Source organism: Lottia gigantea, assembly GCF_000327385.1.
Source record: "Lottia gigantea unplaced genomic scaffold LOTGIsca_134, whole genome shotgun sequence".
Lineage (NCBI taxonomy): Eukaryota > Metazoa > Mollusca > Gastropoda > Lottiidae > Lottia > Lottia gigantea.
The window spans coordinates 472,806-496,987 of NW_008707502.1; the positions used below are offsets into that span (position 1 = coordinate 472,806).

Sequence of the window (24,182 nt, forward strand, 5' to 3'; positions counted from 1 at the left end):
GTTAACATGTCTATTATATCATAGACAACCTCTGAATTTTAGAGTTGGACAGACCTATCATTCTAAATCAAGGTTGAATAAGTTTGATTTACCCCCTGACCACTAACACTTGAGTTTGATTGTGAAAATTGATTTTAACTTTTTTCTAAACTTTTACAATTATTTCATGATGATAACATTTCAAAAGCTTGTAATATCATCAAATGTCTTGAGGTAAATAAAAATGCATTGGTTGGTGCCTTTACTATTTACAGTTTCCTTCCAAAGATTGTTTTTTCCCCAAAAATGACATAAAAATTGATTGAAAATTGCACTGTCCGTGTATATTAAATTGCAAACCTATATGGAATTTATAGCTGTAATTTCCAATGACCTGAATACATTTTAAAACTAAGAAGGTTTTGTATTTGATACATCAACTTACTGAAGTATAATTTGGAAAATGCGATTCTGAAGCCAATGTGGACAGACAGTAGACTTGACCAGTTGTTGGTTTGAGATTGAGACTACCCGGTACCTAACTTAAAACTGACCCATTCCAGCGCTTTATAGCTGATTGCCCAACATTCCTGAGGCCTATATATTTGACCACTGCTCATTGTAATTTTGTAATGATTAATAGATACTAATTTTGAATGACACAGCACCATAGATTTATATAATTCTATGCACAGCACTAATTGTTAACAACTTTTAAAATAACTTCAAAATCTTTGTTTCCATTGAAATGGACCATGAGAGAAGATATTATAAGATAAAATCATTCATGAAATTTTAATTAAAATGTTTGTCTTTCAGATTGAATTTATTTGACTTCATGACTCGGTGTCTGTATCTAAGTAAAGAACCCGATTAAAACTAAATGGAACATTAAAATCATGTGTAAATCAAGGTGCTTCCTTTTCCTATTGTGGAGTATTGTAGTGGTCACCTATTGTAAAGGTAAATGTATAATATTATTATAGATATGTATGCTTCAAATATAAAAGAATTTGATTTTAATTTTTAAAGCCTGACTTATTTGTAAGATATATATGTATTTGGTATTTATTCATTGTGATCACCAATGATAACAACAAATGTTTTTAATGTAATATTATTATAGTACGGTACTCATTGTGGTAATAACAGAATATGCCTACCGGTACTGTTTATCCACAATGTTTACATAATTCCATTTGCCACTCAGTTTTGCATGAATTGAAGTAGCTATTGAAATATATTACAGAGAGTCTTTGGGTTTAATGATATGAATGCCAATAATCAAAAAAATAAATTTGCGAAACATAATTTTTTAAAAGATTTCAGTACAAAATTTATGTATTCCTCTCAAGACATTCCAAGACAAAATGATATGCAATGGAAAATTCTATTAAGATCTTTTGTTATACCGTTTTCCTGGAAATTTTCAATTCTATGCTGACTGTGGTTGAAGTGGAATTTTTACGTTATTGCTTGTAGGGTTCTACACATATCTTCAATTAAGTCAATGTTGTGGAATGGCTTACTAAGCTTAAGCACATTTCACTGCTTTCACAGGCAACAAATTGGATTCTGTTGTCTCCAGATAAATCTGTACATTCTTTGATCTTGAGTCATCTAGAACAGCTATATTACATATAAATTCAATTTTACCTCACTGATTTCATCAGATTTTTTGACTTTTATTTTTGGTTTCTGGATTTATAGTTTTGTGTTGGTTTCTTTTTTTGCTTCTTTGGGACAATCACATACAGTCTTATAGTTTATAGTCTTTCTGTCAAGGGTCTGATTTGCAGCATTCAACTCTGTGCAATGCAATTAAATCACTTCATTTACAAACTAAATAAAAGAAATGTGGGTTATGAAGTCAAGGTATAAGATGAAACTCGTGATATTTTGACATTGTGAACAGCTTTTAGACTGAAACTAATATTTGAATATACCAGTTTTATCACTTTTACATAAAAGCATCCTCGTGACTAATATTTAATTTGATTTATCAATAACTTTTTCTGTTAATATTTTATTTTATAAAGATCATATCACACAGAATAGAAAGTTGACTTTTTAATTAATGAATAGATATAGATGGCTGTTATTGTAATTGAGAGTATAGAAATTCATTCATTATCCTTCAGATTTCCTTTTTTAGAACATCATTTCATTTAAATTGCACCCTGTTTTGTGATTGAATATAATATCAAGATTTTGTATTATGTTAAGACTAGTTTTTGTTAAATCTTCAGCAATTTTACACAATATTCTATTAATAGACAAAACTATACAATTGTTAGTGTAGTTTACTGGTCACATTTTGTTTGTTATGGTCAGTTTGATTAGACCAAAACAACCCCATGATGCTATTTAACTGGACCTGTCCAACTTCCTGGTCATCTGTTTATTTCAGTTGCTTGTTTATTTAGTGACTTATATTTGCTTAGAACTACAATTCTGTAAAGAGGTATTGAATGGCTAGTAATAATGTTACAGTGGTCAGTAACTGATTGATTGAAATTAATAGACTTAAGCTTAAATGGCAAATTCTTATATGCTCACACTGATTGTATGAATTGCGAAATGTCTGTGAGATCAAAATGAGAATTCCCACATTGTATTGTTTTGAATAATTCTGATGAAGACTAAATAAAATTTTGTCCAAATTTTTTAAATACAAAAATCACCACACTGTTCTCTTGAAATTCTGAGCATAAAAAAACTTGAATTCGTCACAAAATTTCAATTCTCAATAAATTTTATTAATCTATTTATAATATTTAAAAAAAAAACGTATCAAACAAAAAAACAATTGAAAGATGTTGCTTATATATTGATTAGTATTAATACGTACAATGCATGGCAGGGCACTAATAAAGTTTTCAAAATGCATTTGACTTTGAAAGATGCAGTTCTCATCTTTTATTAAGTAATCTCAGAAAAATAATAATATATATTCAAGTGTCTATATTATATCTGGTACGGGTATTCATTTTTAATGGGATAATGGTCAATATGAAGAATAATTCTTAAATGTTGGTTGGTAAAGGTTGACATATTTTCATTGGTGAGGCCTTGATTTATTGCTTGGCTTGCATTCCTCTAGGCATTCCATTCATTTTCTAACCTGACTAGTATATAGCTATGATGAGGACTGGCAAACTAAACCAGTAAAAAACAAGCTATTAATGTGAAAGAGATTCTATTACTTAGTCAAGGTCATATCGATGTTAAAAAGAAAACTATCTTGTCAAGTACACTTTTGGGAAAAAATTTCCAACACAATGATTAAAGATGTAGTTATTAGTGATCAAGTTTTCCTGCTTCAATAGAATATATAATACCATGGCATATTTTTTGTTACACAGTTTGTAAACAGATATATAATGTCTATTTAGGTCATGAGGCCAAATCACATGATTTCTATTCAACTATCTTCCTGATACAAATTTGTGTCTGATCAGAAAAGATTTTAAAGAGCTGTATATAATTTGTATCAAAGCAGGTTTTAAAGGGTGATAGTCCCATAATTTCAATATTAAAATATATCGATAATAGAGTGTAGGACCCCTTCCAATTTACCCAACATTGGTTACTTTATTTGGGTTAAATGTTCAATTGTAAACAATTCCACTCTTAAGAGAATATCCTCTCTCAATGGTCTATTTATGCATTAATATTTGGGACGTGCCATTTCCCACCTGCCATCGTTTTTGATAGGGTCAATTTTGCAATGTGAAAAATGCAACCAAAATTGATGTAAAAACAAAGTGAAATTTGTGTAAGGTGGTTTAGATAGCATTGCTGACATTAAAATTTTAGTAGGATCTTTTCATGGTGTTGTTTAAAACGTGTATAGCCTGTTTCTCCTAAAAGTGTTATATTTTTAATCTTGGGTCTGAACATCGCACAGTGTGAAACTCTGAGAAACAGCATGTTTATGGTTCTGTTTTAAAATTTCTATGATACTCAACAATTGATGTATTGAGCATTAATGTAACGATGCACATTTTTTGTTATCGTATTTTCAATTTTATATTTAAAATAATTATTTTGAAAATATTTCGAATCACTAAACATTAAATATACTTTGTTATTTATTGTTATTCTGTTATTTTTTCAGATGTTAAAAAGAAACCAAAATGTGAAATTGTAAAGCCATATCAGTCAGACTATGTTAGTGCTGATCTAACTAAACTGATAAAAGGAAAAGGATGTTCTACTAATAATACTACACCTAATAAACAGGCTGTACATGTGGTCAATCTGAAGGTCAAAGATGACCAGTTGACGGATGGAAAAAGAACGAAAGTCAATCTTCGTATTGAACAATTACATTCACAAAATAACGGTAAGACTTTTAATCTAGATATTTCAGTATCAAGCAGAGTAATATGATAATGTAATGTTCATAATGGAATGTTTTCACTCTAAATGCTTTAACTTCATTTTCATATATCATAAGATTTTTATGACCTAGGTAAACATCTTTTCAAATTTTTAGAATAACAATCTGACAAAGTATTCATCAAAGATAAAAATCGTTGAATTCTAATTTACATGTATTTTCCAACCTATACATAAATACACATGTATTATACAAGTTTTCAATATAGAATTTACATATTCCAAGAATTGGAATTGTAGTTGAGGATGAAAAAAGCATGATGAACATCCAAAATTGAAATGTATTTTATTTCTGTAGATTTGGATGTATATTATGTTGATTATGGAAGACCACTTGTATTTGTGTTAAATTCGGATAAACCTGTGAAATGGAGAGTAGAATTATCAAGAATTGGTCAGTCAGTCAATATCAAACATCTATTTGTGGTAAGTCTTTTCTTATCCTTCCTGAAATAAGATTAGAAACAATATATACCTATGCATCCTGTGAAGGAGAGGTTCATCCCTTAGTATAATAATGACTTTATTACTATTGGTAAATATATCAATATTTGAGAAGCATTTTATTTTAATTTTCACCAATTTTGATGTTATCCAATGTGAGTCAAGGCAAGGTGGTCTGTATATTATGTTCACATCACAAAAATAACTTTTTTTTAACTTCAATCAAGGGTCCATCTTTAATATGACAAAGAGAATAATATATCATTGAAAACATGAAATTCCTAATTTGTGGTTATAGTGATACAGTAATTTAAAGTTTCTGGGCTAGTAGGCCATAACTTATAGTACTGGTACGGTTTGGACAAAATAATGTCTATTGTCAAATTAGATCACCCAGTGAATTGATAGTAATCATAGAAATCTTTTACTCTTAAACTTATAATATTGTATAGAAAGTATTCAGTTTCCTTTACTCTGGCATAAATAGAATGGTGAAAAAGACATTTAATTTTGATGCCACATGTGACAAAATATCGATAAAAAAATGGCTATTGAAAAGAATAATGGTTATTTTTTAATGTCGGCAATTATTTCTCAGCTTGCACATGGTTCAGTAATTATATGTTCTCATTATTAGTAAAATTATTTAGAAAATATGAATGAAATCATTGATATGATCTAATAGTTCCAGTGTATTGTTCATCATATTCATTGTCATACACACTAGACTAGTCAAGATGGATTGCCACATTTATTTCAAATTTGGATTTCAGCCAATTCTGATGGCATTTATTTATATTGTGGAAAATGTTATCATATTAACCATTGTTTCCATTTTAAAACTCAATATCACAAATTCTAACTAACAGTTTCAGACAAATATATCAAGTTTTTAAAACATTGAGTATGCACCCAAATTATGTTGAACTAATTTGATTTCCTAACAACTATTTTTAAATTTGAGATTGATAGTGCCACCTGCATGTATTTTCTAAGTGATTTTAGCTTGATCTGTTTAACAGACCTACAGTCATTACCAAACTTCTGCACTTTAATTCAAATTAACCGATTTAGCAAATGTTTCTCATACCGCCCAGTGAGAAGTGTACCATTAGTGGTATTTATAATGGTTTTTGAATAGTAGTGGTATATAGTTACCAAATTAGTTATGCATTGCTAATAGCTTCTGTTTAAGTTTCACTTAATGTTTTAGAAAATATCAATCTTGTCAGACTCCTCAGAATTTGAAAAGGGGAAACATTGACAATCTGAAATGAATTTTTAACTAATAAATGTATTTATCACACAAGTATAGTCATTTTATCAGCCAATCCTTTGGGTAAGGTTGATAGCATTAACAGACAATTTTTACACCGATGTCTTGAAACAAACCATTGAAACATTTTGTTTATGAAAGAAATTAATTTTTTTCGAAAAAGTTCCATAATACTTACAATGAAATTATATTTTTTTTTGTGAACATCGAATGTTAAGAAAATTACTTTTTGACAATTTTTTTTTCGCATTTTGTCAAAAACCATTTTAAATCTATTTTCATTCATACAATTCAAAACAAGGACTGTTCTACAATGTATCTAGTGTAGCTGTGAATTTGTAGATAGTTTGACCCACAAAATCTATGAGAATTGAACCCCAAAAATAATAATGATTTCACAGATCCACAAATGATTGGCATTGTTGTGAATGAAGAATGAAGACCTCCCTGGACATGTCTCACATGTGAACCTTGTCGTATTCCAGGAATTGTTGGACAGAATTTCCCCACTTCTGCCGAGTACTAACCTATGGTCATACATCCCCTTCCTCAATACAGTTAGCCTAAATAATGACTTGGAATTAATTCATTTTTTCCATATTTCCTACGAGGGGTAAAATAAGCACACCCCCTTCCTTGTACTACAAGAAACAGAGAACAGACAATTTGAATTCAGAGTTGCAGCCAATGCGTGATACCACAATTGGGTTATATTTTTGGTTTAAAGTTCTACTCACGACAAGATAACCTGTGCGTCCATGATCGGGTGCGTTTTTGTGTCATACTACATGACATTGTGTCTTAGAGTGAGTTTTTGCACGACATCGTACGGAAATCGCACAGTGTGAGGCCTACTTTTAGTCTCTATGGTTTAAGAACAACAAAAATTTTTTTTTTGACCTCTTGCATGAATAGTTTGATTGATAAAGGACAATTAGAATATGATTTAAGGCTTTTAAAGTCGCTATGTTGAAATTATTGAATAAAAAAGATGTTTTGACACTAAAATTGAGGAATATTATATAGTTCTGTCTTGACAGCTCTTGAAACAACTTGTCAACTTCATTTCATCAGAAATACAAAAAACCATTTTAAAGAATTGTAGCCTATTAATATTTAATGTTCCGAGAGAACTGCTTTTACTCAGTTTTCCGTTAAAAAAATGTGAAAACCAGGAGGATTTGCTGCTGTTTCAATCATTTCATGTGGCAAGCTACTGGCGTGATGGCAGAAATAATCTTTTCCTTCATTCAGCCATTAATGCTTGTGGCTGTTTCTATTGATTTTTGCCTAATAACTCTACTGTTGACAAAGTGGAGGCGGCCATTTTTATCTGACCTAGATAGATTGTGAAGTAGAGTTAAAAACTTGTTATCTAATCAGATAACCTCTTGAAGATATATTAAAATTCTTTCTCTACTTGTAGTATATTAATATAAATTCTTTCTCAAGTTGAATGTTAAAACTACTGTATCTATACACCTATATTCTACCGTCAGCTCATCACATTGTCTGTTTTTGTACTAGAAACACTTGTGGCCTTGAACTTTTCTTATTATTCATTAGTTTATAATAAGATCTTTTTTCTAGAGCTATATAATAATAGCTAACAGCCACTCTGTATGCACTAGAGCAGAATTTCCTGTGATTGGACACTGAAAATCACTGTAAAAGATTTTTATCTTTTTTTATTGATTTATTTATATCTTCTTTGTGTTCATTACATCAGGAAAATATTACAATGACAAAAGGAGACGAAAAAAGCTTGTTCAATATACATTGTTTTTGTATCCAAAAAAAATGTTATATTTTGATGATGTCAGTTAATTCAAAGAGGTCATAATATTTTTTTTCCGGTCTTATTGTTTACCATAAATAAGCTTAATAAAGTACTATTTTTGAAGTAAGCAAGTACAAAGTAAACAATGTAAATTAAAGAAATACAGAATATTTGTATTCCAATGAACTTTTGTCAGAGAGTTTTTTTGTAAGTTTTATAATGTTGTTGACATTTTCTGGAAATTTTTGTTGAAACTTTTTCTCTTGATCAGTTGTTGAATTTTCGCATTTGTCAAGACTTGATATTGTCATTGTTAATTTTGATTGCTTGTTGGCATTCTTCTGTCTATTTATGAGATATTGCATAAGTTTAGAATATGTTATAATTGACTTGTAAACCTTAAAAAGACCTTTGTTTTGTAATGTTATTTAGGTAATTAATTCTGAATTGTAACAGCTATTTTTTAGTTTTATATTTTTTGTTTACACAATGAAAAGAAATGTGTCATACTAGTAATAAATATTTTTTTTTTAATGAGATAAAACCTTAATGAGAATAACTTTATATAAAAAAAGTAGAACATCAAGTCATTAATATGTTATAGGATATCATTGAATCATAAAACTATATTATAATTCAGGCTCTAAATTTATATCTTGGTTAATATATTCTGTCACTTTTTTATACGCCCATATTATAATGTTGTCGTATATTGTCTTCGCCCCTGTCCGTCCATCCGCATTTCTTGTGGACACCATAGAGATTATTGTTTTTAACTGACCTTAATGAAACGTGATATACATGTATGTATAATGATGAGATCTTGATCAAATTCAAAATTGGTAACAATCGAATAAAGGATTTCAGAGTTATTGCCTTTGACTTAGTAAAAATGCGTCAAATTTGGCGTGATAGAGGCAACAGTTTTTATCTGATCTTGATGAAACTTGGTATGCATGTATATATTGATGAGATCTCTGTCAAGTTTGAAATTAATAATAATTAGATGAACAGTTTCGGAGTTATTGCCGTTGTGTACGTTGATGAGTCCTTGTTCCTGTTTTAATTTGATGATAATTTGATGAACTGTAGCGTAGACTTCTAAGTATTTTTATGCATCTCTCGATGTGGACGTATATTGTCGGCACCCCCGTTGGTCCGTCCGTAAACATTTGCTTGTAAACGCTCTAAAACTAGATTTTTTGATGGAATCAAATGAAATTCGGTATGTGTAGACATATTCATAAAACAAAGATCAAGTTCGAATTTGAGCTATTTTCGACCGTTATAAGCAGAGTTATTGCCCTTGCTCCAAAATCTTGAATATTTACCATCCGCATGCCGCAGTGGGCGTATATGGTTGTGGTCCACTATCTTTAGTTGAAAATTCATTATAAAGCCACTAAAGCCTTTGTTATCATTTCTGACAGCTGGTAGTGGGCGTACGTTTACTTGGCACGCTATCTTTTTTACTTCATTATATATTTAGTCTTTAGTTAACTGAAATAAAGTTTTATTATTATACAAAATTCAATGTTTTTTCTTTGGAAAACTATAAATTTGACTGGTTACACGTGCAGTTATATTGTAGACTTGCAATGTTTTGCTCTCTTATAATGGACAAAATTTAAACAAATTTGATCATTGTCAATATGTTAAAATCTCCGGTCAGATAGACTGAAGTATATATAAAAATATGTATATGTATAATATATATTTAAAGTTGGAAGTCAGGTCATGTCAAGTACTGTTATACAATAAGAATATAATCAAATATTTGAAAAAAGACTTGGTGTGGAAATCCTGTATTATTTATAGTAGTATGACATCCTGTGGAGATATATCCGTGGAATGGCAGCATCGGAAGTACAAGTTTATTACCAGATGTAGTAGCCTGATTTCGATGTTGTTAAAAATAAATATGGCATAAGGCCATGAAATGGTTATTATTAATTGGATGTTTTGCAATATTTACCCTGCTTCAATGTTTTGTGATTCATGTATAAAATGAATGATATTGACCTTTGTGTTAAAGTACAGAGTAGTAAAAATTTAGAAGAGCCAGTCATAATAAATGAAGAATATTTTCTGCAGTTAGCAGGATAATCTACTTGAAACCAGTAACTTTTTGGGGAATTTCAAGATTATTTTCAAATAAAAGTTTAAAAAAGGGATAAAGTCATCACCTTTACTTAGATGGTGTTCTCGATTCTGAATTTTCACCCCAGCCTGTGCTTTTTCAATTTCAATTATGTATTATTGTTACAATCACTCTGAACTAACTTTGAAAAAATAAGTCATAACCTGTCCTTTAGTTCATTTGGCCTGTATTCTGTTCAACACAGTAGGTTTGTTTAAACATTTTTATGTAAACTTGATATCATCTTAAGACAGTTTTTTAATGACTGGGTGTGGAATGGTGTTTATTTATATAATATAAGTTAACAGCACTTGAAAGATGAGAAGATTTTGTGGTTTGAATTAGTTCCTTGATAGATGTTTGAATACAGAATTTGTATACAATATTTCTTTTTAAAACTGACAAAGTACATGTTTAAATTGTTTTAGTTCATAGAAGTCATTCTCTCTTCTGTATACACTTCAAACAGCTATAATTGTTACAGTACAGTGGTGTAACCTATTTTCGTGGATATAAGGATTCAACACCTTCGTCAAAGTTAAGAAGAAGGAGAAAAAGAAATTATGTCTTAGAGGTTTCCTCAGATATTCTACCAAATAATTAAAATTGGTTTATTTCGATTTTCTTTATGAATCCTTCACTTTGACCCAACCAACTCGGCAATGGCGGCAGAATGCCTCACCTATTTTTGTGTACAATGTTTGATCTATAAATAAGTCTAGAAAAACACGTTGTATGGATACCGTGTGGTATAATTAACTTCTCTTAGTATTTATCTTTAATATCAATTCATTATAACTAGTGACAATTCCTTCAAAGAACCACGATTTAAAAAAGAAAATCGAGACTGACAAAATATGATACGTAGCGTGATTTATTGCTAAAAGTCACTGAAACAACATAAGAATATGGTCCACTTTGTGTTCCATAGAAATTTTCTGCTGACACTCGGAATCCACTAGTTGATCATGTGACTTCATTCGTTGGACTACATTCTAGCAGACGACACTTGGAATTCCGATTACCGCTTGGGATTATAAGGAAATTCGGCCGATAAAAAATGGTGACGTTTGGTAATAAGTGAAATCCGCCATTTTGTATTTGTCAAAATATACATTAATACATTTTACCTTGCTTGAAACTACTGGATTCATTCTACTAGCTGATATTGTAGAAAAAACCCATGTTTATCAAAACAAGCTAATGCGGAGGTCGCGCAAGGTCGCTCATGTAAATTATTAATCCTTTCCGGAAATCCACGAATAAAAGGTTTCCACGAAATTAGGTTACTCGACTGTATATGTATTAATAATATGAAATTTTTATGGTGAAATTACATAATTATGCTCTGGTAGAAAAAGTTATCGATTAATTGCAAATATAGCAATGCTGTTTCATGAACACATTTTTCATAATTAAATTACCTAGATGTAAATATGCATTGAAATTGTTGTCATTCTTCAATCTATACTGTATATGAACCCATAAATGCATTCAGTTTGAAACATTTGTTGATTGTTATTAGGTACAAAGAGGTCTTGCCGTCTAATTTTGGCGCAACTCGATTTCACATCTGTTGTAGTCTGTCATGGAACTCTTCAGTGATAGAGAAAGATATTACTGGTTGTCAGACGTGACAGATGAAGGCACTCACTCTGTGTGTGGCGAGAGACTTGTTCTTTTGAAGAAGAACACACATTGTTTTCCAATGTTCAACCTATGTGTTAAAGGTCTCCTACCATATGTATGATAAAAGAATAATGATTTGTATGTGGTTAACAGTAAGAGTATGTGATACAACAATTATTGATTCAAACCAGAAGAACTAGTACTGTACAGTGGTATTTAACTTGAAAACCTAATAATCAATGACAAATTTACTGGCATCAAGAAGATTTATAGGAGAGAATTTTGTCTTGGCATATAAACCACATAAATATCATTAGCTACATCTGATAGTAAGGTTGATTGGAGAAGCATATTTGGTGTTATTGAAGCCTGGAAATAAGGAATAAAAGATTGTTTGTCAGAATGACAAGTTGGTGGCAATGATGGCATACACTGGCAGTATAAGCTTGCTTAGTCGCTGGACAATAACTGATGCTATAACTCTTTAATTGTTTGGTGTAATTCGTTTATTTGAGGATTCAAAACATAAAAATGCATTGATATCAAAAAGTAGCATTTTAGCCTAAAAAAATGCTCATGGAGGTTTAAGTCTAACACTATATTGTCACTTTTCAAGCATATTTTTATTATGACTGAAAGTTTACAGGAATTTGATTCCATGGCTGTTAAGATGATTTTCATAACAATTAAATACATATATTAGTCATAGGATAAGGAAAATTTGAAGAATGAAAAACATGTCAACGGTATTAAATGAGAAATGTTATAATTAAGCAGTTTAATTCTTTGACTTTACCTAAATCTTAAAACTAAGTAATTGAAGAAGAGTCAATAGTATGACATAGTTGAAGTAATGATGAAAATTGAAATTAAAGAGTTGGGGACTGATATTGATTGAGTTGAAGAAAGCTTTGGAGAGAATTAAAAAAATCAATATTTCTTTCTTCGTTGCATTATTTGTCTTCTTTATGTTTTTCTAGTAAATAAAGATAACATTATGCAATTTTTGATTTAAAGATAAAGGTTTGTCCTTGGGTCTGATCAGATTGATTAACTGGAAAAGCTCAAAATTTAGAGAATTTTTGGGTGAACTGCATGTATCCTGAAAGTAAATGAGTGACCAAGAACTGACAAGAAAAGAGTCATATATTTTGATGCTGAAAACAGTTCTTGTATACATAGATACATTTATATATCATATATCACAATACGCACATTGATACTTTGCAATACTAGGCATTACAGACAAACATATATTTCATATAATCTGACATCCTCCAAAATTTTGAGAAATCTATAGACAAATTATCCACAATAAAATACTTATAATCTAAAAATATATCTGAAACTGTAAGATGTAGTGTTAATTTTTGTCTATATTGGGATGATTATTATCATGATTAACAAAACCTAACCAATACCTGTAAGCTGACAATCAGAATATATAGCATAAATCTTATTGTTGTTGTCCTGAAATAGTTGATAACCTGTAATATTTGATTTATGGCTTTTATTTTTATCTCCAGCCTCCACCTACTTCAAGTTGATGAGAAATTGTTTATCAGATAAAAATCACTTGATATAGGTTCAGTTTTCAATGTATTGAATGTAAAGTGTATTTGAAATAAAAAGAAGTGTATTGATAAGTTATCTGTATAGATATGTTGTTTCAGGTTTTTATTCTGATTCACTGAACTGGATTACATCAGACTGTACAGTTAAGAACATAGGATTCTTTTTCTACTGTATAAAACTGAATTGAATTTTTATTTATTCATAAATTTATTTTGAATATTTGAAAAATGTATTACATACAAGATTGTTGTTTCCTTCTAGTTTTTATACAACTTTATATGCAAATATCTAAATCTGATTGAATGGTAGTGAGGTATTGCTCTTGATTTTTTCTTCATATGTCTATGTTGTATGTTACTTTGTCAAGCATTTAGCTGCATCAGTAGAATGCAAAGTTTGAATTTCAGACTGGCATCAGATAATGTGGAATGTCTGACCTTTCTAGCAATACCTGTCACAGTCATAGCTGAGTCCAAATTTAAGTTCAGGGACTGAGGGATATGAATTTGGTTGATAGTAAGAACTCCACTAATTTGAATTTTCTTGACATATTATTGCCATCTGGAGAAAAAACAAGTAAATTGTTACATTCTCAACACTAAAACAGTTGTCAATATTACATTATAACTACTTGTAGAAAATATGTTTTACATTAGAAATCTTATGTCAATAGTGAGGTTAAAAATAACTTGTTTTTATAATTCCATACAAATCTGTTCCCAAATTAAAAACTCTCCACTCATATGTACTGAAATTTTCATAGGCATTAATTTTTCTAAATAAATAATTTAAATGTCAATAGCTGGTGAGCAAAGTGAAATTAGTTTGAATATTTGATTAAAGCTATCTACGAAATCAGAAAATAAGCATTTTTTCGTGAAACTCACTTGATGTGAACATTTTTGTTGCCAAAATCAGAATTAAATACATGTTAACCCAGACACTACCTTACTGTGATCTATAATTTTGTGGAAGTTAGTATGAGTTCAGTAATGATGCCATCACTGTAATTAAAGCTACAGCAATTTAATTCTAAACCAATCACAATTTTCACAAATTTTTCAATCCTCTTCCTTTGTAAGGTTGTTAATTAAGAAAGAAAAATACAATGAGTAACACCCAATAGACTTTCTTAATTGGACAAAAGTCAAAGAGAACTGTCTGATTAGTTGAAAATAGTCATTCCTTACTTCAAATATATAGCAAAGCAATTATAGGCCTACTATACATTGGGTTTTGGACTGTGAAATAGAAATGGATGGTTTGAACTAGTGCTGGCACAATATATGGTGAATAGAAAAATTTGAAATAAAATTATTGAAGTTAGACGATTAATATAGATAGATCACTGAATACAATGATAAAATATTTTCACTGTTAAAATAGTGCTCAGCATAGCGTGAAACTCTGAGTAACAACATGATTTAAGTCCTGTTTTATGTATTGATGAATATATGTATACGACATTGACCCAGCACTATTGAACTAGGTGCAGAAGAGGTATAGGCAGTTTCTGATATCTTGACGATATTTATTACCTCAGTTGTAAAAAATAAAAATACCCATTTACATTCAATCTATTTGATGGCCTTGAAAAGAATGATATTATTACTGCTGAAATATCAATGAATGGAAGGTTAAAATTGATTTGTTACTATATTTCTAAGTGTTATCCGAGTGTGTGAAGTGACACTAGGTTTGATTTGGTATTAATGTTTTGCTCATACCCAATGAGTAATACATATCATATTTCATTCTCATTGTCAATGCATTTTTTCTTGCCTGAAGGAAACTGTACACCCTTTTTAATTTTATGCTTTGATAGTCTTCCTTGCCAATCATTGATCAAACATTCAAAGGGAAGAAATCAGGTTAACATAGTGTACAAATTAGTGTGTTGTTAAGGTGGAAAGAATTTTAAGGGTTGTGGATGTATTAATAGTTTAAAATTTAAAACTTAAGTTGACATTTAGAAGTTTGATTGCTAATGGTCATCAAGTACAATTATGAAAAATATGAAAATTGAAACTGTTAATCAATAGCCAATTTTGGGCTTGTTTTTGTTATTGATCTATTAATTAATTATGAGAGAGCCTGTTTTGATGGCACAATGTATAAGTATATTGATACATCGGGATATGACTTTCTTACTTGCAATAATATATTACATATTATATCCTTAGGTCATGTATTTATACTTGACAATACCAGCCATTCAGACAAATACTTATGCATATCATTTAAATGCAGATTGAATGGAAAGTTTGTGAAGGTAAATGTATTAGTAGTAAACTATTAACAATAAATTACTAGGAATATTGTTATATAATATTAATTGATTGATATTGACCCAGCACTTTTGACTATTGACTATCTTAAGAAGGTTGAAGAAAACCTTTATGTTTCTTCTTGTGAATTTGAATTAACCTAGAATTGATTATAACACTGTATAAACATATCTATTCCTTTACCCTTTTTCTGAATTTTTTTGTTTACACTCTAGAAATATTTCTTTTTCTCAATTGTAAGAAAATATTCCTTTTTCTTGTACTATGTCCAAAATTCTAAGGATCATAAGATAGATTTGAAATATACCTAGAATGAAAGTTTTAAAATACATATTAAGGATAAAAGATTTTATTAGCTGGGATTCACATCTTTCTGAATTCGTATCTGCAGCAACTTCATAATCAGCAACCCTGGATTCTGACCTATAGTATCTGTAGATGCTACGAATCAGGGTATGTCTTTTATAAAATATTCTATTCTGTAGCGGTTAAAATAAAAATAGTTTATAGAAGACTAATGTGTTAAAACTGAGTATGATATATATAAAAGTGATAAAAAGGTTCAGTGAGATTAAATATTGTGATAGAAATAGAATGACACACTGACCTATTTTACTTTATTAACAAATTTCTTCTTATTGCTGACATTTTACTGTATAGAATTTTTTTAATTTTTCTCATTTAAGTTATTGGCAGTCAAACAGGCTTTATGTTTGTTAGTCATAGTTTATTACATATTTTCCTCTGTGACTTTTCTATGTAATATCCATTAATATAAATAAAAACATCTACATAATACACATATTTTCAGCAAAGAGGGCTTTATCTGTAATAGTCAAAAGAAATGAACTCAATTTTTTTATGCTCTACTTGATTTCAATTGATTAGTCTAATGAAGATGGGCAACAATGAAGGAACTTTTGCCAGGACAGCGCCATTAACAAACTCTTTTTTGATTCCCAACTGTTGAGAGAATATTCTCGCCTCCCCCTCTTCCCCTCCATTACTGACAAGGGAAAACAGGTTGAAAAATCTGAAGCTGGGAAAGAACACTGTATCAAGTGTCTCATTTGAGGATGAACTTGAAATTATTCTTTATATACCTATACTGGAGTTAAAAAATAACCAGTGGTTAAATGATATGATAAAAGTATTGAAATTATGGCTATTAAAGTAAGCTGATAAATAGAATGTTGATCTAGAATTCTTCAGATGTTCATTCAATAACCTCTACCATCACATACCATATGTTAACTTCTTATTAATATTATATAAATAAAGTGTCTATTTCATATTTCCTATCTTCAATATGGCTCACCTCTTCATTTGATTGTCAAATGGTGGCCACATGAAATATTTTCTATTGGTCTAGAGTTTATACTATTGTTTATCTGGAGCCTTCTGAAAATACATACAGCACTAGCTTATAGATGTCAAGGTCACCGTTTTCATTTGGTTGCACCCATGCATAAAGCATGAAAATTAAGTAAATTCTCAACCCTGCTGTTCCTCAAACTGTACACTTCTTCAGATGATAAGTCACCTCTTAGCTTGTGCAATAATCCAATTGAAGGAAATCTGATTTCGGTTTAGCCCTTTAAGAGTTGATAACAATGTAATTAGTTTTTTGAGGTTTTATTTCTTATATGTGGTTGTACATTGTCATCGCCCCTGTCTATTCATCCGCCTGTCTGTCCACAATTGACAATAGAGGTTACAGTTTTTATCTGATATTAATGAAATTTTGTGTCATTATATTGATGACATCTTGTTCTACTTCAAATTTTTCAATTTTTGGTACGATTTGACACCGATTGGCAACTGTCATTGATAATACTGAAAATTTATCAGGGTAGTGGGCGTATCGTGCTAGGCAACCACTTGTTGAAAAGTGTTACAGGTAGCCTAAAGTAGCTCTTTTGTGTCAATATCCCTTCTACTTACATTTATACACAATATGATTGATCATGTGTCAAGAATACAGTATGAAGAATTAAATGTCAATAGCTTTCTGGTATTTCTGGACATTAAAATGGTCATTCTAGTAACCAGCTAACCTTTCAAAATCATTAATTCAATATTCTTACTCCGAAATCAGCAAAATGACCTTTCAAATAATTAAGATTTATGATATCACTTTGTCTATTAGAAAATCTAGCTATTGATTTATGTAGTATATTAAAGTGATGGTAGGAGAATTTCTAGATAAAGCTTGTGTATTTCTTTAAAGTTTTGGGACTGGAAGGCACGATGTTAGTGATATCATAATCTGTTAAAATTTTCCGGAACATTCTATATCCACAGTTGTGGACAAGAAATCATTTTATACCAAATATAAGCTGTCATGGTGTTATTAGTACATATATGTCATTTGAATCATGTTTAACAAGTCATACTTCAATTACGAATTCACTACATCAGTGATTTACCATATTATGGAAAAGAACAGATTTCACTACAGCACCAGGCTTATCTTCTTTGAACAAGATATTTTGATGGTTTTGTAATGAAAAAAGTTACATACTAAATATAGCTAAAATTAGAATGGAATTTCTGCTGTGTAGGTTTTGAGTTTGTATCATGTTCTCTTAATGTTTTAAATAAACATGCTAATTTGTTGTAATTGTCACAACAAGCAAGTACTATTGTACCAAAGCAGTTTAGATGGTGATACCAAACTGATACACAGTATGTACTATCATTGGTATTGAGAGCATTTTTGATCTAGTGCCAAATGACAAGCCAAATGTTATGACCTTATAGTTTCTTAAGTAGTAGTTTACATTTGGTTTTTTGTCCTATTGTTTAAGAATGCTGGTGTTAACTTTTATGTTATTCTGTGAATTTCCTTCTTTTTGATACATTATTACTCATGTTGCTAAATTGGGCTGTAATGCACCACCTTTATATTTATATAGTTCTTAGAAGTATTCTTTAGAAGTCTGATTATAGTGTCTGACTTGAACCAAGTTATTCTTATAACTTAATGTTGATATTCATACAGTAGAAAAACTTCATAGGGCATATTATGTTCTTAAGACAGAAGATAGAGTGTCTATTACAAATTACTGACAATAATATAGTTAAAGAGACAGAAGCACCATTTTGGGAGATTGATTTCAGTCTTGAATATATGTAAATATAAATATACGAAAATCGCATAATTCCTTCAAAAATATCTCAAACAAGGAATTTCTTTTCTCATAAAAATGGCATCTGTCTCTTTAATATACCAAAAAACAGTATTAGCTATTGGGATCAATCAATCACACTGGTTCAGAATAGTTATGAATAGAATGACAAAACAAAAGAAGAGAAAGTAGAGTTGAGTTTAAACCAATGGGCTCAATTACTCCAATTATATAATTACTTAATTGCTGTCAGCTATTTGTTTTGAATTATAATGAATTGGTGAACATAATAATGTAAATTGTTGAATCTAGTTTTTACAAGTGAAGTCAGTACGTCTTGAAATTGTAAAGTAAATTATGCATTATTAGTCTAATTACCATAAATGAAATTGAATGACATGTCATGTCATTTTACTGTATTCGTAGGTCGTCATACTTTTTTAATTTAATCATTGTCATTTACTGTGGTTTTATAAAAACAATGACTTCTTACACAGGTGCCCTTTTGATCTCCCTTTATTATCTTACTAATAGTAATATCATTTCCTGTGCTGTCACTGAATAAATTCTATCTGTTGGTTCATTTAATCTTTCCTTTATTGTAATTTATCCAAGAAATTTCTTATAGTATGTGGTTGAACCTTGAAAGCTTTATATTCATTTAAAGATTTGTCCAGGATTGTTCGGTGAAAAAGTTTTCAAATTAGGAACGTCATACTTAATACATTTTAAACCTGCAGAATTGAATCAACATGCCTTATGCACTCATGAAATAGTCATATAAATAAATATGATACTTTCTGATCACTCAAATTTCAAGTATTTTAGATGGGTCTAAATATCACTTCTAAAATAATGCTAAGGGTCTGAAGATTGTTTTTGATGTAAGTTTTTAACCTGTAATAAATTATTTAAAATATGAATTCACAAATATCAGTTATTTTTTGTAAACAATAAAATTTACAGACAGTTCTGGACCGCAGTATTAATCTCTCTCAAAAATGGCCTGCACTTAAACTGATCAATCTTAGGCCTACTGAAAGTTCAGATAGGCTACCAGTAACCATGCCACATTGAAAAGTAATTTCATTTGCATAATTTACCAACATTCCACATTATCACTGGCCATGCGACAACTGTGTGATGTGAATTTTTTGCGGATTATATTTAGATGAATTGAAATATAAAAATATATGAATATTATATATTACAATGTAAGCCTGCTTGTGGTTTGAGTTGCTGTTGACCACAGGGGCCAATTTACAGTCCATATTTATTATTTATTTTGATAACTATCTTAATATGAAATGTTTTGAATTTTCATAGAGCCTGTAATGAAGGACCCAACTACATTCAAAGACAAATGAAACATATTAAAAAAACTTCATTTTGCATTATTTGCAGATTACAATTGGAATAAAATAGCACTTTCTCAAAATTCAAATTGTGCAGATCGAATGCAAGTGATTAATTGTCTGAACAGAGGCATATGTAAACTTAAAAGTACAGCATTTGAAGGAATCTAGCAGACTACTTCAGCAAGAGTAAATCAGGATTCTCCTTGATTGTTCCAACTTTAAGACAGGATCTAAACATATAAGATAATAATCTAATCAGTGGTTGTAAATTTCCAATATGTATTTAGTGTGGTGTGTGTGTAGTTGTAATTGATAATGTCTAGATTGTCTGATTACCTGAATACAGCCATGTTGGCTAATTACTATAACTACTGGGTAATTAGTCTATATTGTATGTTAAGATATCTAATTTTAGATTAGTACTTTGTTTGTGTGTTATTAGGACATCTATTTTTAAGATTGATACTTTAACATATGTTAATAAGACATCTATTTATAATATAGGTATATGTTATTAGGACATCTGATAGGTACTTTAAGATGTGTTATTAGGACATCTGATAGGTACTTTAAGATGTGTTATTAGGACATCTGATAGGTACTTTAAGATGTGTTATTAGGACATCTGTTAGGTACTTTAAGATGTGTTATTAGGACATCTGATAGGTACTTTAAGATGTGTTATTAGGACATCTGATAGGTACTTTAAGATGTGTTATTAGGACATCTGATAGGTACTTTAAGATGTGTTATTAGGACATCTGATAGGTACTTTAAGATGTGTTATTAGGACATCTGTTAGGTACTTTAAGATGTGTTATTAGGACATCTGATAGGTACTTTAAGATGTGTTATTAGGACATCTGATAGGTACTTTAAGATGTGTTATTAGGACATATGATAGGTACTTTAAGATGTATTATTAGGACATCTGATAGGTACTTTAAGATGTGTTATTGGGACATATGATAGGTACTTTAAGATGTGTGATATTGGTACTTTAAAATATGTTATTAGGACAACATTAATTATAATTTGGTATTTTTCAGGTACCAAGTCATTCAAGTATTAGATTTAAAAAGACAATGATTAGAGTACGAGGGAAGAAAATGTCTCTGCAGAATTATGACAATAAAACAGATCTTGTTAGATGGGCTAAGCGAAAATATAAAGCAGTAACAACATATAGTGAAGTTGATGGTACCAATCTGATATTTCGAGTTGGAATAGGTAAGTACTATTCATATATGTTTTCCACATTTTTCATTATACTCCCACATTTCTTGAAGGCGCAATAGAGGCTACAGTTTTTATCCAATTTTGATGAAACTTGGTATGCATGTATATATTGATGAGATCTCGTTCATCAAGTTCGAAATTGGTATTAATCAGATAAGCATTTTCCGAGTTATTTCACTAAAGATTTTGTTATCATTTCTGACAGCTGGTAGTGGGCGTATGTTACCTTGCCTGGCAAGCTATCTTTAAGGATAATATTATACACTTATTTTAATTTTATTGTACTATTGTAGAAAAGGATGCTGGAAGTAAATGTGATTTGTCTCAGTTAGAAGAAAGTCAACATATATTAACCTCACATAAACTACATCAAACTATAACTGGTTGTACAACCCAGGGCAGAAAACATTATTTAACTAAGTAAGGCATTAGTACAATTACCATAATACATCTTGACAACATAAACTAGATATTCTTTTCCAATTGTCATGGTTTAATCCGAGCATATATTGGGATGATGCCATTGGATTGAAGAAGGACTGGCATAGGAAAAGGGTTTGGTTGTTCACAGTATACTTAACTTGAATTTTTAAGTAGCCATGGTGCATGGTGGTACCTTTTAGTGTAATTATCCAGCCTCACTTGAACTGTCTGTATGTAAGGATGGGCATGCATGAAAGCAAGGCATCTAGTTCTTCTCAAAATATTTGCAGTAGGATGTAAAACTCGTTTATTTCTATACAGTCTGCTAGATGATAATAGTGAACCACAATAGACCAAATAAAGATAAATATTAAAAGCCTATTATTTGTATGTTATTGTTTGGTTGTAAGGAAATTGTAATCTTTCTTTGATACATCAATAGATTTAACCGAGCTTTATATATAAAATACTATGAAATAATATCTGAAAAGGATAGAAGATAGACTAAAGCTTAATTAAATCAAATTATCTTTTAAGATATAAAGAACATACCATAATAGGGCATAGAATGCAATTTAGATGGTTTTAGATAGATGAAACGACAGGTTGTTTTTATTGTTATGACATCAATCGTGACATTGTGTTATAACTCCATAAAAAACTTTGACTGATTTCAAAGTTTAACGACCTCTGTTTATGTTGAATAGTTGCAAATAAAAATTACATGTTAATATTACAGTAAAACAGGTTTATAAACTGTTTTACATTAACATATCTTGTATGTCTACATTAGGTCATATTCTTTTACTGTTTTTTTTTACATGTAGTAAATATATTATTTAAAGGGGAAGTATGCACAATTTTCATTATCAAAAGCATTGTAAATTATGTTTTAAAATATATATAAATACGTTATTTACATCTTTCAAACTGAATTTGTTTTAAAAGGGTTAATTAAAAGCACTGGGTACTATTTGTCAATCATGCAGTTTGACCTAGTTTTGATAATAGGCTGCATAATGACTCAATATTAATAATTGAAACCTTTAGAATAAGCAGGAGGCATATTTCTCTACATTTAGGCATATATTTTGCTTAAATCAATATAATAGTTTTCTTACCAAAAACAAAACAATCTTAAAAAGTATCTGTAATCTTTTTAAATAGTTTAGGCATTATGGCTGCATTTCACATAACATTTCTCTTAATAATGGTGTATAGGTTTCACAAGTTTGATCAAAAATTAAGGCAGAATGCCCTTTAAGAACAGGGTTTCAGGTCTATAAACCATGAACTTAAATGTTAATTTGATATTCATCTTAGTTTTAATATGATTTAACATGTTAAATATTAATCATTGATGTTTTTTCCTATGATTTTATTAGAATAAAATAATTTGATAATTACTGAGATATGTAATACTTCAAGATGAGATTTTAATAGTCTTAATATATATGTTATAAATGTTCAGCAATTTGAATCTACTAAGAAATTATTTTTTATGCTTTTTCGGCCTAACCACAAAGAATCATCATGTGATCATATACTGCCTGGGTCATGACTTGTATATAGAAGTGTTTATATTTTAATTTCAGACCAGTTTTTATTATTGAATTAAAACATGCACCTCAATCTGATATACCTGAATCTATTGTGGACTTAGATATTACTTCCTTCAACAACGAACCTCTAAATAAAGATTTCTACCTCATTCTAAAATCACCTGCTAATATCAAGTGGAGAATACGAAGTTGGAAGATACAGGGTTCTATTAACATTGTGGTATGTAGCTCACTATTTTCAAAATAATTTAAGACTGTACATAGTGGCCAAGACTTTTAAAATATTCATTTGAAATAAGAAAATTAGGAATTATGGTTTGTCTTTGTGTGTTTACTGATGTTTTATGTACAGACTATCAGTTCCAATTAGGATCTACTATAAATTAAATCTTGAGATATCAGCCTCATTCATTCATTTAGATTTTATTTAGCCTGTGCTAATCCTATCAGATAAATTGACAGCAATCTTGTGTTGGTGGTATTCCAAGGGGTGCATGGAGAAAAAATAATGGACACATCTTATACAATGAGTTGATTTTCCAGCACAATAATGCACCTGTTTTACTATATATTACTTGAGAGTTTAATGGTTTTTTTACTTTTTTTAGACGGATGCTGAGTCAAATTTAAAGGGTATAAGAATGCAGACAGTAGCATCAAGACGAGAAGTCATGTCTAGTTCTGGAGAGAAATTGATACAGTGGGCTGAGAAATATATAGCTGCTGTGGAATCATATACTGCAATTGATGTGGCAAATAAAATCAAACTTCAGCTAGGTTCAGAGAGTAAGTGTTCTTACATTGATTTTACATTTTTTTTTGTTAAGAAATCATGTGTAAGAAATGAATTCTTTTTCAAAGGCACTGTGAGCATTGGATATTTGAAAAAATTATAAACTAAAAGTAGAGATAAAACTGAATGTTATTGTGAAAAGATTCATAAAACAAGGATTT

The 24,182-nt window shown here is 29.9% G+C and overlaps 1 protein-coding gene across 1 annotated transcript in view; it reads left to right on the top strand.

The window, feature by feature from the left end:
* Positions 1–878: 878 nt before the first annotated feature.
* Positions 879–24,182, top strand: part of LOTGIDRAFT_238194 (hypothetical protein) — a gene marked incomplete at its 5' end in the record, with an annotated part of 29,282 nt that continues 5,978 nt past the window's right edge. Inside the window, 7 exons of the mRNA XM_009049366.1 lie at positions 879–942; positions 4,100–4,327; positions 4,682–4,809; positions 21,054–21,234; positions 21,537–21,663; positions 23,262–23,448; positions 23,837–24,014. Coding sequence (XP_009047614.1) covers positions 879–942; positions 4,100–4,327; positions 4,682–4,809; positions 21,054–21,234; positions 21,537–21,663; positions 23,262–23,448; positions 23,837–24,014 — 1,093 coding nt within the window. The remainder of the gene's footprint in view (positions 943–4,099; positions 4,328–4,681; positions 4,810–21,053; positions 21,235–21,536; positions 21,664–23,261; positions 23,449–23,836; positions 24,015–24,182) is intronic.